Raw genomic sequence first — 14190 nt, 5'->3', positions numbered from 1 at the left:
AGTCCTCCTACAAGTCCCTCCATGCCCGTGCCCCCCAGTACCTATCGGACATCCTTCACCCACATGCCCCACCCCGGAACCTGCGGTCTTCAGACTCTGGCCTGCTTACCACCCCCCGCACCAAACTGCGAACCTTCGGAGACAGAGCCTTCAGTGTGGCAGCCCCCACCCTCTGGAACGCTCTCCCTGTGGAGATCCGCAACATCCCCACGCTTGACGCCTTCAAAAGGGCCCTCAAGACCCTGTTCTTCTTTGTAAACCTTGGGTCTCATGAAAGGCGCTATATAAATCCAAGCTATTATTATTATTATTATTAGATGCTTGGTGAGCTCAAACGAGAGCGATCTGGAGCTCAACCAGCATTCACCAGAAAAGCGAATATCCTCACCCGAACCGCCAACTTCCGAGGCGTCACAGAATATGTGCACCTCTCTCTGTAGAGCGGAGATGTCTACTTCCTTTGGTAGGTATGGCCGGGGCAGGTTGACATGAGGCAGGACTTGTAGTTCTTCCTCCCAGATTTTCCACTGCGGTAGAAGCTCTTGAGGTAGCAGCGGGTCATCCCATCCACGATGTTTATCCCATAGGTGCCTGACGAGTGTTTTTGCCCTGGTTGTGTAGGGTAAGATGAACCCTAGGGGGTCGTACTGACTTGCCAGCACTTTGTAGATGTTGCGCATCGTGATTTCACCATAATCCACGGGACGATGCTTGTAGCCCAGGATATCCTTTTGGAAGAGCCAGCTCAGTCCTAGAGTGGATTCTGGGACATCTGTCTTGTTCTGAGCCAGCCATAGCTCGACACTGGTAGAGCGACTCTCTTCTGGTAGGTGACTGATGACCTCTGGTTGATTGCTGGCCCATTGACGCAGCTCGTAGCCTCCAGATGCTAGGGTGGCTTGTAACTTGTCGACCAGGTGCCTCGCCTCAGCAATGGTGGGGATGCTCTGTCGGCAGTTGTCTACATAAAAGCACTTCTCGACTGAGCTCCTCACCTCTTCATCTGGCTGACTATGGTCAATGACGTGGCGCTGAAGGGCAAACGTAGCACAGCAGGGGCTACACGTCGTTCCAAAAGGTAACACTTGCCACTCGTACACCGCAGGAGGATCTTGACTGCTGTCTCGCCAAACAAATCTGAGCAGGTCTCGATCTTCTGGGAGGAGTCGAACCTGGTGGAACATGCCCTTGATATCTCCACTGATTGCTACTGCATGCTCTCGGAAGCGTAGCAGGACTCCCAGGAGAGATGCTCCTAAGGTCGGCCGAGGCAACAGATAGTCATTGAGATTTTGCCCTCGATACTGAAATGAGCAGTTGAACACCAGTCTGTTCTTGCCATTATGGCTTACCATGTAGTGAGGAATGTACCACGACTCACGACCTTCCTCTACTGGTACTTCAGGGTCACACTTGATGACAGAGCCTGCCTTGATCAGCTTTTCCATCTCCACTTTGTCGGCTTCAGCCTGCATAGGGTTCTTGGCCAATCTCCTTTCTATACTCCGTAGATGGTGCATCACGGCTTCTTTAATAGCTTGAAGGAGTGGGATGTCTTTCCGGTGTAGCAGCGGGGTGGCATAACGGAGTATGTCGTTAACCTGTACTCTGATGGTTTTGGTCTCCAGGATACCGATGGCCTCTTGGTCCTCCCTCGAACGTGTGACTAGTTTTTCGCTTCTGAAAGGAAGAGTGTCGACCTGCCACAACATCTCGACATGCTTCATCAGCTCGCTCACTTGTGGTGATACTGATGTGAAAAGGCACTGCTGTGGTTGTGCGAGATGATAGACAACACTGGCTGGGCCTTGCAGCGTCCAGCCTAGCCTCGTGTGAATGGCAGCCGGTCCTCCTTTTGGGCCTAACCTGACTGGTTCAATGGGGGTGACGAGATGTGGGTGGTCACTTCCAAGGAGAAGCAGAGGCTTCGCATTTGTGAGGGTCCGCATGGGAAGGCCAATGAGGTGCTTATTTGTTTATTTATTTTATTTAACCTTTATTTAACCAGATAAAAGCATTGAGATAAAATCTAATTTTCAATGCTGACCTGGCCAAGAAGGCAGCAACGTTACACATAACACATTTACACAAACATATAAAATACAGAGAACATAACTAAGAAAACAAAAGACGAAAAAGCAGTCACTAAATTGTGCACATTAGGACAGTAAGAAAGGTACACTACTTATTACTGCAAGAGCAGCTGGTGGTAAGGACTTCAGACAACTTCAATTTAAAACATGCTATTGAGACAAGTGCCCTCAGTTTTAGGCGTGATTGAAGGTCATTCCAAGACCATAATAAAAAAGACTCCTTTTTCCAGCCTCAGTCCGCACAGCAGGTACCTGGAACCGTATCCAGGCACTGGATCTGAGGTTGTAAGAGTCACAAACTGGAGCAAATCTGGCACATATGTAGAGTGGAAGCTTACCTAAAATGGCTTTATACATTAATAAAAACCAATGCTGCATCCTACACATACTTCTCCCGGAGTTGCTCCATAGGGTAGGTATGATCTGCTAGTCCAATGTGAGCAGTAGTGAAAGCACCTGTAATCTTGAACCTGGTCTTCGGCTTAGCAGGAGAGGAAATGGAGAAGGAGACTGATGCACCGCGAAGGGTCTGCACATCCTGTCTGACTGTGCGTAGTGGCAAGTCCTCTGGGGTCCCTTGCACACCTAACTTCTCTACAGCCTCTGGCAGCAGCATAGTTCTCTCCGAACCGTCATCTAGTATGGCATAGGTGTTGATGAATCGATCCTTATAATGGATGCGAACTTTGACGACTTTCAGAAGGACTTGACTGCCTTCAGCGGGTCTGTCCAGGTACAGTACCTCAGTCGTGGCCCTCATGCCATGATTCTGCGAGGTTGGTGCTGAGTCTTTCTCCTTAAGTTGCACTGCGCTGCCTGGTGCGGCTGTGCACAGCGCCAACACCTCTTATTGGTTCTTATCCATGCTGTCAGCTGTTCTTTGTTCAGCTTGGTTACTGCTGTACACTGACTGAGATAGTGGTCCTCATTTTTACAGTACGGACAGTATTAGGTAAGCTTAGGTAAGCTTCCACTCTACATAATGCGTGATGCGCCGGTGATAATGCGTGATGCGCCGGTGAAGATGGCCGCATCGTCTATGTGCTCCTCTCCAACTTTGCCCATTTTCGTATTTTGTACATATTTCTTTTACTTTTGCCGTTTTACTTTTAACATGGTTCGCAACATGCTAGCCGACCGCACCTACTCTGCCATACAATATAGCAGAGAGGAACTTTTCCAATTGCGAAACTTCGTGGACAATAATAACCCTCCGACAAACAATGGAGATTGACCATGGCTACCTGTTGCTGTTCTACCTGAGAGACGTAAGAAGAAGACAAAGCGGGGATGCCGGGCCGGGTTGCTGGTCAGACTGAGAAAACGAGAGAATCGGCCCCCTCTTCCGAGTATTCTTCTGGCTAATGTTCAATCCATTGAAAATAAGCTAGATGAACTCAGAAGCCGGATTGCTTTTCAACGGGACATTAAGAACTGTAACGTGTCAATTCTCACTGAGACTTGGCTCAACCCCGCTATCCCGGACTCCGCTATTGTCCCTGACGGATTCTCTATTTTTCGTCAGGACCGGACTGCTAACTCGGGGAAAAGTAAGGGAGGCGGTGTGTGTGTAATGACTAACAACAACTGGTGCTCAGATGTGAAGATTATTTCATCGGACTGTTCCGCACAGCTAGAGCACCTCATGATCTCATGTCGGGCCTTCCATCTGCCGAGGGAATTCACATCTGTTGTGATAACAGCAGTGTATATCCCGCCGCAGCCACTCGCCGACAACAACACGGCACTCGATCAGCTGTTTGGGTTTATTGATAAAACCGAGACTTCACGGCCAGATGCGGCGTTCGTTGTGGCCGGAGATTTCAACACCGCCAACATGAAGAAGGTTTTGCCAAAATATTACCAACACATCAACTTCCCGACGCGCGGGGGAAACATACTGGACCATGTTTATTCCCCTTTCCGGAATGGATATAAGGCTCTCCCTCGCCCTCCCTTCGGCAAATCAGACCATATCTCACTACTGTTGTTGCCTGCGTACAAGCAGAAACTTAAAAGGGACAGACCGATAACAAGGACAGTACAACGATGGAGCGAGGAGTCAGATTCAGCACTGCAGGATTGCTTTGCATCTACGGATTGGAGTGTGTTTGAGGACAATAACATCAACACACACACGGACACTGTCATCTGCTACATTGGGAAATGCATCGATGACGTGGTACCGAAGGTTTCTGTACGGACATTCCCAAATCAAAAGCCCTGGGTAAACGGTGAGGTGCGCGGCAAACTGAAAGCGCGCACTCTCGCGCACACAGCGGGAGATTTGGAGGAGTACAGGAAGTCTAGGTATGATCTCCGGAGAGCAATTAAAAATGCAAAGAGACAGTACAAAGACAAGGTGGAATCTGACTTCAAAGGCTGTAACACTAGGAATATGTGGGCGGGACTAAGGACAATGACTGACTACAAAGGAGCAGCGGGGGGTGCTGCGGGAGTGTCTGCGTGCGCATCTCTCCCAGATGAGCTAAACAGTTTTTTTGCACGCTTTGAGAGCAGCCAGGCTGTGGAGGTACAGAGGGACCAGGAGCTACACTGCCCTTTTGTTTTAAATAGGGCAGATGTGTGTAAATCCTTTAAAAGGGTTAACCCACACAAGGCTCCTGGACCTGATGGCATCCCTGGCCGTGTTCTCAGGGGTGTGTGCAGTTCAGCTGGCAGAGGTGTTCACAGACATCTTCAACAGGTCCCTGCTGCAGTCTGTAGTCCCCACATGTTTTAAACACTCCACCATCATTCCTGTCCCCAAAAAGAAAATCATCACCTGCCCCAACGACTACCGCCCAGTAGCACTCACCTCCATCATAATGAAGTGCTTTGAGCGGTTAGTCAAATTATTCATCACCTCCTCCCTCCCTGAATCTCTGGACCCCCTGCAGTTTGCCTACAGAGCAAACAGGTCCACAGACGACGCCATAGCCCTCACCCTCCACACTGCCCTCTCACACCTGGACCCGAAGAACAGGAACACATATGTGAGAATGCTGTTCATTGACTACAGTTCAGCATTCAACACCATTGTGCCCTCCAAGCTGGCCATCAAGCTCAGAGACCTCGGGCTCAACAGCGCCCTCTGTGACTGGATCCTGAACTTCCTGACGGGCAGACCCCAGGCAGTGCGGGTGGGAAATATCACATCCTCCACCCTGATTCTCAACACCGGTGCCCCTCAAGGCTGCGTGCTCAGCCCTCTCCTCTACTCCCTGTTCACCCACGACTGCGTGGCCACACACAGCTCCAACACCATCGTGAAGTTTGCTGATGACACGACCGTCATCGGCCAGATCACAGACGATGACGAGACGGCGTACAGAGAGGAGGTCGAAAACCTGACATCTTGGTGCCAGGAGAACAACCTCCATCTCAACATCAGCAAACAAAGGAGCTGATTGTGGACTACAGGAAGCAGCAGGGAGAGGGACACGCCCCCATCGCCATCAATGGGACTACGGTGGAGAGAGTCAAAAGCTTCAGGTTCCTTGGGGTCCACATCACTGAGGACCTGACATGGTCTCTTCACACCACCACCATCACCAAGAAAGCTCGACAGCGTCTCTTCTTCCTCCGCAGCTTGAGGAGGTTCAAAATGGATTCCAGGATACTCTGCAACTTCTACAGGTGCACGATAGAGAGTATCCTCACTGGCAGCATGACGGCCTGGTACGGCAGCTGCACCGACCTCGATCGTAAGGCTTTACAGAGGGTGGTGAAAACTGCACAGCACATCACCAGGACGGAGCTGCCATCCATGGAGGACCTTTACTCCCAGCGGCTCAGGAAGAAATCACTACGGATTATCAAAGACCCCCATCACCCCAGCCACAAACTGTTCTTTCTGTTGCCGTCTGGCAGACGTTACCGCAGCATCCTGGCAAGGACAAGAAGATTCGGAGACAGTTTCTTCCCGCGGGCAGTGAGACTGTTAAAAAATTGAACTGTTGAAACAACATCAAACATTCAACTGCTACTCAGTAGTATGTATCTAATACCTAATATATATATATCATTCCAATAACTTGTATATAGACTCATACTGCACTATTCCACATCATAACTTTATTTCATTTTTATAACTATTATTATTTTTGTATTGCTCATGCTCTTATTGTTATTATGTTATGTTATTATGTTGCATTGTTGGAGAAGCCTGTGACATAAGATTTTCAACTGCATAATTACTCTGTAGCTATGTCAGATTGACAATAAAGAACCTTGAACCTTGAACCTTGAAGTATGGCTTACTCTTGTTGCCTTTGAAGGAGTTACCTGGAACTTGAGAGTCTGGTTTCTTCCAAGTGTCCTTGGCACCATGGAGCACAGTGGTGTGGTGCTTGCCCTGTCGTCCCTCAGGTCTGGATGATGACTCCCACGATCCCTTCACAGCTAGCTGTCCTTCGGAGTCCTGGCACCAGGACTCATATTTCAGCCACTCTGCGAGATCTATAAGGTTGTGAGTTCTTGAGCCCTGACGGAACATGCAGCGGCGGAAATCTGCTCTCTGTTCAGGCGGCAAGCTTACTCAGCAGACGAACAACATGTGAACCACACTGTAGCTCCACTTCTCCCTGATACTTGAACAGCTCTGTTGCACTGGGCGGTAGGAGGTTCTCCAAGGAGATCTTGAGCCGTGCAAACTCACTTGGGTCTCGACTTGAGAAGTTGCGGATTGTTGGGCGTGGTCCATGGTAACCTGGCTCTGATATGAGGGCAGGTCTGGAGGGCAGTGGCTGTGTCCATGACCTATGTGGATGAGGCTGCGGTGAGGGAACTGGGTTACTGCTATGCTCACTCCTGTGACTGCCATAAACTTGGTACTTGGGCTCAGTTGGAGCCAAACTGGGTGGTCGCGGTGACGGCTGAGCAGGCTGGTACCAGGGAGTTGAATAATCAGCGTAGTTCTCCCTTGACCGCGTAGCAGGAAGGGCACCATGTGCTGAGTGCTGTACATGTTGCTGACCCACAGACGGCTGAGTCACTGGAGCTGGAACTACTTCTTCCTTCGGTGGAAGCTCATCTGGTCTCCCGTTGGGGTGATGAGGCGTTATATAGTCGCCAGGCCGTAACTCTCCACTTACTGGGTCAGGCCATGGTGGTGGTGCAGGCCAATCATCCTCATCCTCACTATCAGGTTCACCTACAAACGGTGCCGGTGGCTGCATCACCGTTAACTCTGGCTTGTTGCTATGTAGTGATGGGGTCTGAAGGTTACGGACAGTATCCACCAACTGTCTCATGTCTGCTCGCAGTGCTTTGAGCTCATCTATATCTGATGACATACGTCGCTGTGTCTGCTGAAGTAGAAACCTTTCTTGACGAATATTCTCTAGCTCTACTCTGTCATCCTCACGCGGAGGTCTGTGGTGCAGCGATGTAGGCAGGTGAGTAGAGTATTCTCGAAACCGATCCCTCGGCTCTCTCTCTGGGAACAGCCCCATAGCTAAAGTCCATCTCCTGGAAATTAGCATCACGCCTGTTGAGGTGCCTTGGTGGGGGAGAGTCATTGGGGGAGGTGAGGGGGGTCATCCTGGCCTTACCCTCCAGATGAGAAGTCTCTTCTTCCTCTCGGTATCTCTGACTAATGTATCCTAGATGATCCACATCATAGTCTGCATATCGCGTTGGAAGGCGGGTTTGCCTTCTAGGGCGTGCACCATAAGCCTCATACCCTGGTAATGGTTTCATCTCTGACGTAAACCTTGTGATCTCCGGCTCGAAGGACCAGTGTGTGATAACTCAGTGTTGGCACTAGTTTTGTGTCTATCACTAGGTTCACCCAGGTGTGTCGGCCAGAACACCACTTAAGGCCAAAGGTCCAGAATAGAGGAAATGAGGAGCTAAGATGAGGCTTGACTTCTTTACTGATTTAGGCAGACATACAGATATTTGTGTGTGTGGTTTTTCCTATAAGGGAAATAAACAAAATACAATCAATATAAGATAACTTATGCATACATAAATAATATTGCCAAACCCTATAGAAATAATAATCTAGACAAGCTATAATACAACATGTCTCCCTTCTCTTATAATCATAAACACATTAACATATAATGTCAAACACTCTTTACCAGGGACACGCAGAGATTCAAAGTTAAGCTACCGCTAATGAATAACGTTCCATTTCCGGTTGGCGGAAAGCGGCAGCCGATGCTCTTATTGTGAAACGCTACAGACATGCTACTTCCGGTAGCCGAGTAGCGGAGCAATAAATGAACTGTAAACACATAATATCTCACCTTTAACGGCACATAAACATTTATCCACATAAACTACATCCTATTACATTAATAATAGGTCTGTGCCACTCAACACGGTATATACCCCTAACTTTGAGACAGGAGTGCTGACTCACTTGACGAGTGACTTAATGAGCAGCCATCATAAATATGCACGCAGCATGCACAGATCACATGAGCACGGAGACTCTGCATTAAGCCACATCGGCACAGAAGTTATCACAATAATAATAAAGTGTAGAACAACATAACAAGCAGCACTGTGGACAAACACATTCATGTGTTCATTTATGCACACAATACGAAACTTAAGACGGCATAACTTTCCTACAACTACTGACGCACATTACCCTCTGATGTATGACGTCACCCAAAACAGGTGGGTTAGCCCCTCCCCACTATGAAGGCACAACTTAACAGGTATCAACTCTGTATAATAAAATAATATATATATATATCAGTAACTATAACTTTGGGGCCTTTTCTACAGTAGTCTTTTTTGTATGGGATGTTTTTAGTTTCTAATGACTGGTTACTTCCTGTAATGCAGCTGAGAGCTGTGGCAGTCAGTCGTAGTGTTTGCAGAGAAGATATGATGGGATGTAAAGCATGAGATCAGTCAGGACTCTGAAGCTGACTCAAAGAACAAACACTTATTTTAAACTGAATCTATAACTGTTGGATTGTGTTCATCCCTACAGGATCAGAGATGGTGAGACGATCAGAGCCGAGATCCAGAAGACCTGTGAGTACTGAAAGTTTGAAACCATATCCTCCATTCATCAAGATATTGTAAATTACATCTGATCTTAAAAGGTCTTTATAGTACACAACAATATATTTTGTTACAGCTCTATTCAATCATTTTGGCTGCTAATGTTTCTCTTTGTTCAAGTTTAATTATTATTTCTGTCACCTCTTCTCTCCATCAGGTGACTCCGATGTGGAACAGGAAGTGAAGACAGACAGAAAGGTGAGAGAGGAGCAGTCGAACAGAGAGAAGTGTATTTATTTCACCACTGAATTAAAATATAATTGTTAGGGCTGTCAAGTTAAACGCTATAACGCTCGCAATTGATCAAAATGATTCAGGTATTCGATTATGAGTTATGAATATTTTTATTTAATTTGCTTTTGTTTCTTTTTTTTAATGGGAGGTGTGCCTTAGAGGATTACATATCACCAAGTTGATGCAATAAATGTGTATGACGATGCCATTTAAAATATCTGGATCCCCGACGAAATGGGAAATATTCCTACTTCCGTTCTGTGATTGGCTGGTAATACTGTTCCGTGATTGGCTTGTACTTCTTATCTGTGATTGGCTGGTACTTCTGTTCTGTGATTGGCTGGTAATATTGTTCTGTGATTGGCTGGTAATATTGTGCTGTGATTGGCTGGTAATACTGTTCTGTGATTGGCTGGTAATACTGTTTGACAATGAAATTGACAATGAACTCAGATGATCCAGACTAATTTGCATTTTTCAAATAATAAATAAATAACTTTGTTTGTTCCAGGCTCCTGAATCCTTTTCACCTGAACACACAACTGGATCTTCATACAGGTAATGCTATAACATGACCCAACATTATTTAAACACATTCAAAATATATATTTATTTAGAGATGAGGGACGACAGAGACTGATTCCAGCTGTGAGGAACTGCAGGAAGGCTGTGTAAGTCCAGATGTGATTAACTTTATAAACTAAACTGGATCAGAAGTTTAATTATTCAAATAAACACTAACATTTCTGCTGTTTGAATACTAGTATTAATGGTTAGATTGAACTGTTTCTCTCTTCATATTGAGTGATGGAGGCGACATGTCAAACACTTGAAGGACTTTAGAGGTTACTCGGCATGTGATCACACCACACAGCAGGACTTACAGTTATCAGAGAAAGCTGTTATTATTACTTTCTGATAGTTTATTTATCATTAAACAGACACGTTTTTATCACAATGTATTAGAGTTTAAAGTAAGATCTATATAATTTCCCACCGATAACAGGGTTATGTCTTAAAGGGGACCTATTATGCAAAATCCACTTTTCCGTGTCTTTTATACATCAACATGTGTCCCCTCTTTGTAAAGAGACTCTGAAAGTTTCAGGAAAAAAGATTCTCTCACTTTTTGTCCTGATCCATTTATATAAAAACCTGTCTGAAAATGAGCTGATCAGATTTTGGATGCACTTTATGATGTCATAACGATTTTTTTTTGGCTTGTGTAACCATTATCCAATCAGCAACCAAGGTAACCCCACCTTCCCCCACCTTATCACCTGAATCTCCTCCTAGAGCACCATTGAGTTCTTTTTAACCAAATATCTCTCAGAGGGGCGTGGGGAGAGGCTCCTTATTTTCATCTAAAGCAACAGACAGAGAATCAGCACTTTGGAGACAGGGCTGAAACAGAGGGGATTATGGGTAATGCTGAAATGATCTGTTTGGTATTTCAAGCAAAATACTTGATATACTGGGAACATCTGATGGTATTCAGTTGAAAATATTGAAACTTTATTGGTTTGTTAATTGTGTTTGTGTTTGCAATACATTTCCAGATGCTCAGAGAACCCAAAACATCCTTCATCCATCACATCCAAATATTTATTAACATTTAAATATGTACATCTCTAATATTGTCAAGTGATTTATTTAATTTATGTTTCTTTGGTAACAGTCAGTGACAGCAGGAGCACAGACATGTGATCAGATCACACTGACAACACATTACACTCTATTATAATAAATGATTATATATAATATTACATGGAATAACAAAAAATGTCTATGAGAACATATGTCAAATCCTTTTTCATCAAATTCTTGAGGTTAATATGTTTCTTCTTTTTTAACACATGTTGTAATATATGTGTTATTATAGACTTGTTTGCTGTGGACTCTCAGAGACTGAATGTGAAGTCGTGGCCTCAGCTCTGAAGTCTGACCCCTCCCATCTGAGAGATCTGGACCTGAGTTACAACGCTCTGCAGGATTCAGGAGTGGAGCTGCTGAGTTCTGGACTAAAGAGTCCAAACTGCAGACTGGAGACTCTCAGGTCAGTTCACTGACTGCAGTCCATACAGATCTGTTTGTGTTTATGATTTTCTGAATTTACCTGAGAACAAATACATTTTAATAATTGTTCTCACTTTTGCTAATGACTGAATATTCAGCAGAATATCAAAGAGAAGGTGAATGTGTGAGGGAGAGTGTTTGAGCTTCCACAGACTCACTCTGTGCTCCATGAGTCAGTGAGTATGCTGTCAGTACTGATGAGCTGTGAGGGAGATGAAGAGTTGTTAAAGATCTGATAAAAGTTAAAGTTCATGATTATCAATGGAATGTTTCTACATCATCACTGACATTAAAACCCTGTTCAGCTCTGAACAGATTATTAAACCTGGAGTTATTTCAAACGGGAACATTGTTTTCTAAAGTTACATCATGTTTTCATTATTCAGTCTGGAGTGCTGCAGTTTGTCAGAGAACAGATGTTCTGCTCTGATCTCAGCTCTGAAGTCCAACCCCTCCCATCTGAGAGTTCTGGACCTGAGTTACAACAGGCTGCAGGATTCAGGAGTGGAGCTGCTGAGAGATCTTCTGGAGAGCCCAGACTGCAGACTGGAGACTCTCAGGTCAGTTCTCCATCATTAACTTCTGTGCTGAGATCAATATGTATATATCAAAGTGCAGCTCGAGCACCGGAGCGATGTTTGCAGCTCGCGTTAGAGGCTGTACACGTGCCGGCTTTCTGCTGCTTAAATCCACTGCTGTGATGAACAAGCTCCCAGAATGCAACACGGCTGCGCTCAGAGTAAAAATAATAAAACAGATGGAGCATGATTTAACTTCAGGAACTTACTGTCCATTCAAGTCTGGTTGGTTTGGTGGGAACGTTTGAATATATGTAACTGGCAGTACTTTATGAATATGAAGTGTTCATCGTCTCTCTTCCACTGTCACATAGAGTAGTTACACAGCAGAGACAGCACTACAGCGCTCTGCTGACCGGACGTTTACTGACTCTCCTGCTGAATCTGACTGGCCATAGGTTATTAACAGTGGTTGGATTTCCTTTCAAACGAGCCACAGCAGATTCAAAGGAACGCTTCAGCACAGACCTCACTACAGACAGCGCCTCATGGTTATGTAGGCTGACATTTCTCAATGAAATATTAATATACATGCCTTGATGATGTCATTCTTTATAAAGCCTCCCCCACACGTTATTGAGCGAGGGCTTTAGTTCTTCATTATCTTCTGAGAGTCCCTTCCCTCTCCCCAAAGATAATTTGATCATTTAGTAAGACTAAGAGCAGAAACTAAAGAGCCTGCAGTCTCCTCTCTGTTCACTGGTTTAACAAATAAAACTATTGAAACAAAAAAACACGGACTATCAGCTCGATTTCACTTATTCTGTCTTACAGTTTTTAACCTGTTTGTAGTTTCCACTTTCTAAACTTCTTCAGCTCTGATCACATTATTAAACGTGGAGTTATTTAAAACAGGAACATTGTTTTCGAAACTTACATCATGTTTTCCTTATTCAGACTGATGTACTGCTGGTTGTCAGAGATCAGCTGCTCAGCTCTGATCTCAGCTCTGAAGTCCAACCCCTCCCATCTGAGAGATCTGGACCTAAGTTACAACAATATGCAGGATTCAGGAGTGAAGCTGCTGAGAGATCTTCTGGAGAGTCCAGACTGCAGACTGGAGACTCTCAGGTCAGTTCACTGACTCTCTGTTACTGCTGGAGATCTCATGTTTCATTAGTTATTCAACCTAATTCTTCATCATACATATATTTCATCCATACTTTTGTAAATGTTGTCGTAACAGTTGATTGTTTCCTAAAGAAACTATTATTCTTCAACTGTTATTTGTTAAAGTAAATGTATGTTTTCTTTAGTAAATGGTCTGAATAAAAAAGGCCCTCGGAACCAATATTAGTTTTACGTAAAGTTTACTTTCTGACATAGAAATGTTTATGTTCCCATCATTTAGACGTATTTTCACAGATAATAAACAGAAGGCTGATATAATGATGATCCACAATAACAGAATGACAGTCACTGTAATTCAGGGAAAAGATCATTGATTAGGACGCAGTAATGTTGAGCTACACATTTCAGACCTGACCATCTGATTGGATTATAAACTGATTTTTATCCTCATTATGTTTTCTTTATTCAGACTGGAGAGCTGCAGGTTGTCAGAGATCAGCTGTTCTGCTCTGGCCTCAGCTCTGAAGTCCAACCCCTCCCATCTGAGAGATCTGGACCTGAGTCTCAACGATCTGAAGGATTCAGGAGTGAAGCTGCTGAGAGATCTTCTGGAGAAGCCAGACTGCAGACTGGAGACTCTCTGGTCAGTAAGGGGTCTCTGCTGGTTCAGCAGTATTGTATTAAACACAAGGAGGTGTTTCTCTCACTGGGGAATCACAACAGATCAGTGATGTTACCCACTGACTGCAGGCTCTTTCATTCTTCCACAAACTATAGAAGGCCAGCTGAAAATGCAAAGCCGAACTTTAATAATCAACTTTCTAACAGACATATGGGATTTTACAGAAGAGTGGAAAAGGTCTGTATGTGATGTTTTTAGTTTCTAATGACTGGTTACTTCCTGTAATGCAGCTGAGAGCTGTGGCAGTCAGTCGTAGTGTTTGCAGAGAAGATATGATGGGATGTAAAGCATGAGATCAGTCAGGACTCTGAAGCTGACTCAAAGAACAAACACTTATTTTAAACTGGATCTATAACTGTTGGATTGTGTTCATCCCTACAGGATCAATGGTGAGACGATCAGAGCCAAGACCTGTGAGTACTGA

General features: G+C 45.0%; 1 protein-coding gene across 1 annotated transcript in view; it reads left to right on the top strand.

Annotated features, from left to right (window-relative positions):
• The window catches only part of LOC117497557, a 58878-nt gene that overhangs the window by 40034 nt on the left and 4654 nt on the right, over positions 1–14190 (top strand). The window contains exons 13-16 of the mRNA XM_034149527.1: positions 6826–6978; positions 7078–7242; positions 7442–7492; positions 9871–9917. Of these exons, the coding sequence (XP_034005418.1) occupies positions 6826–6978; positions 7078–7242; positions 7442–7492; positions 9871–9917 (416 nt within the window). The remainder of the gene's footprint in view (positions 1–6825; positions 6979–7077; positions 7243–7441; positions 7493–9870; positions 9918–14190) is intronic.

This window comes from Trematomus bernacchii, unplaced genomic scaffold (genome assembly GCF_902827165.1).
Source record: "Trematomus bernacchii unplaced genomic scaffold, fTreBer1.1, whole genome shotgun sequence".
NCBI classification, from domain to species: Eukaryota; Metazoa; Chordata; class Actinopteri; order Perciformes; family Nototheniidae; genus Trematomus; species Trematomus bernacchii.
Note: the sequence above shows the minus strand (reverse complement) of the source record. Positions and strands in the feature narration are given on the sequence as shown.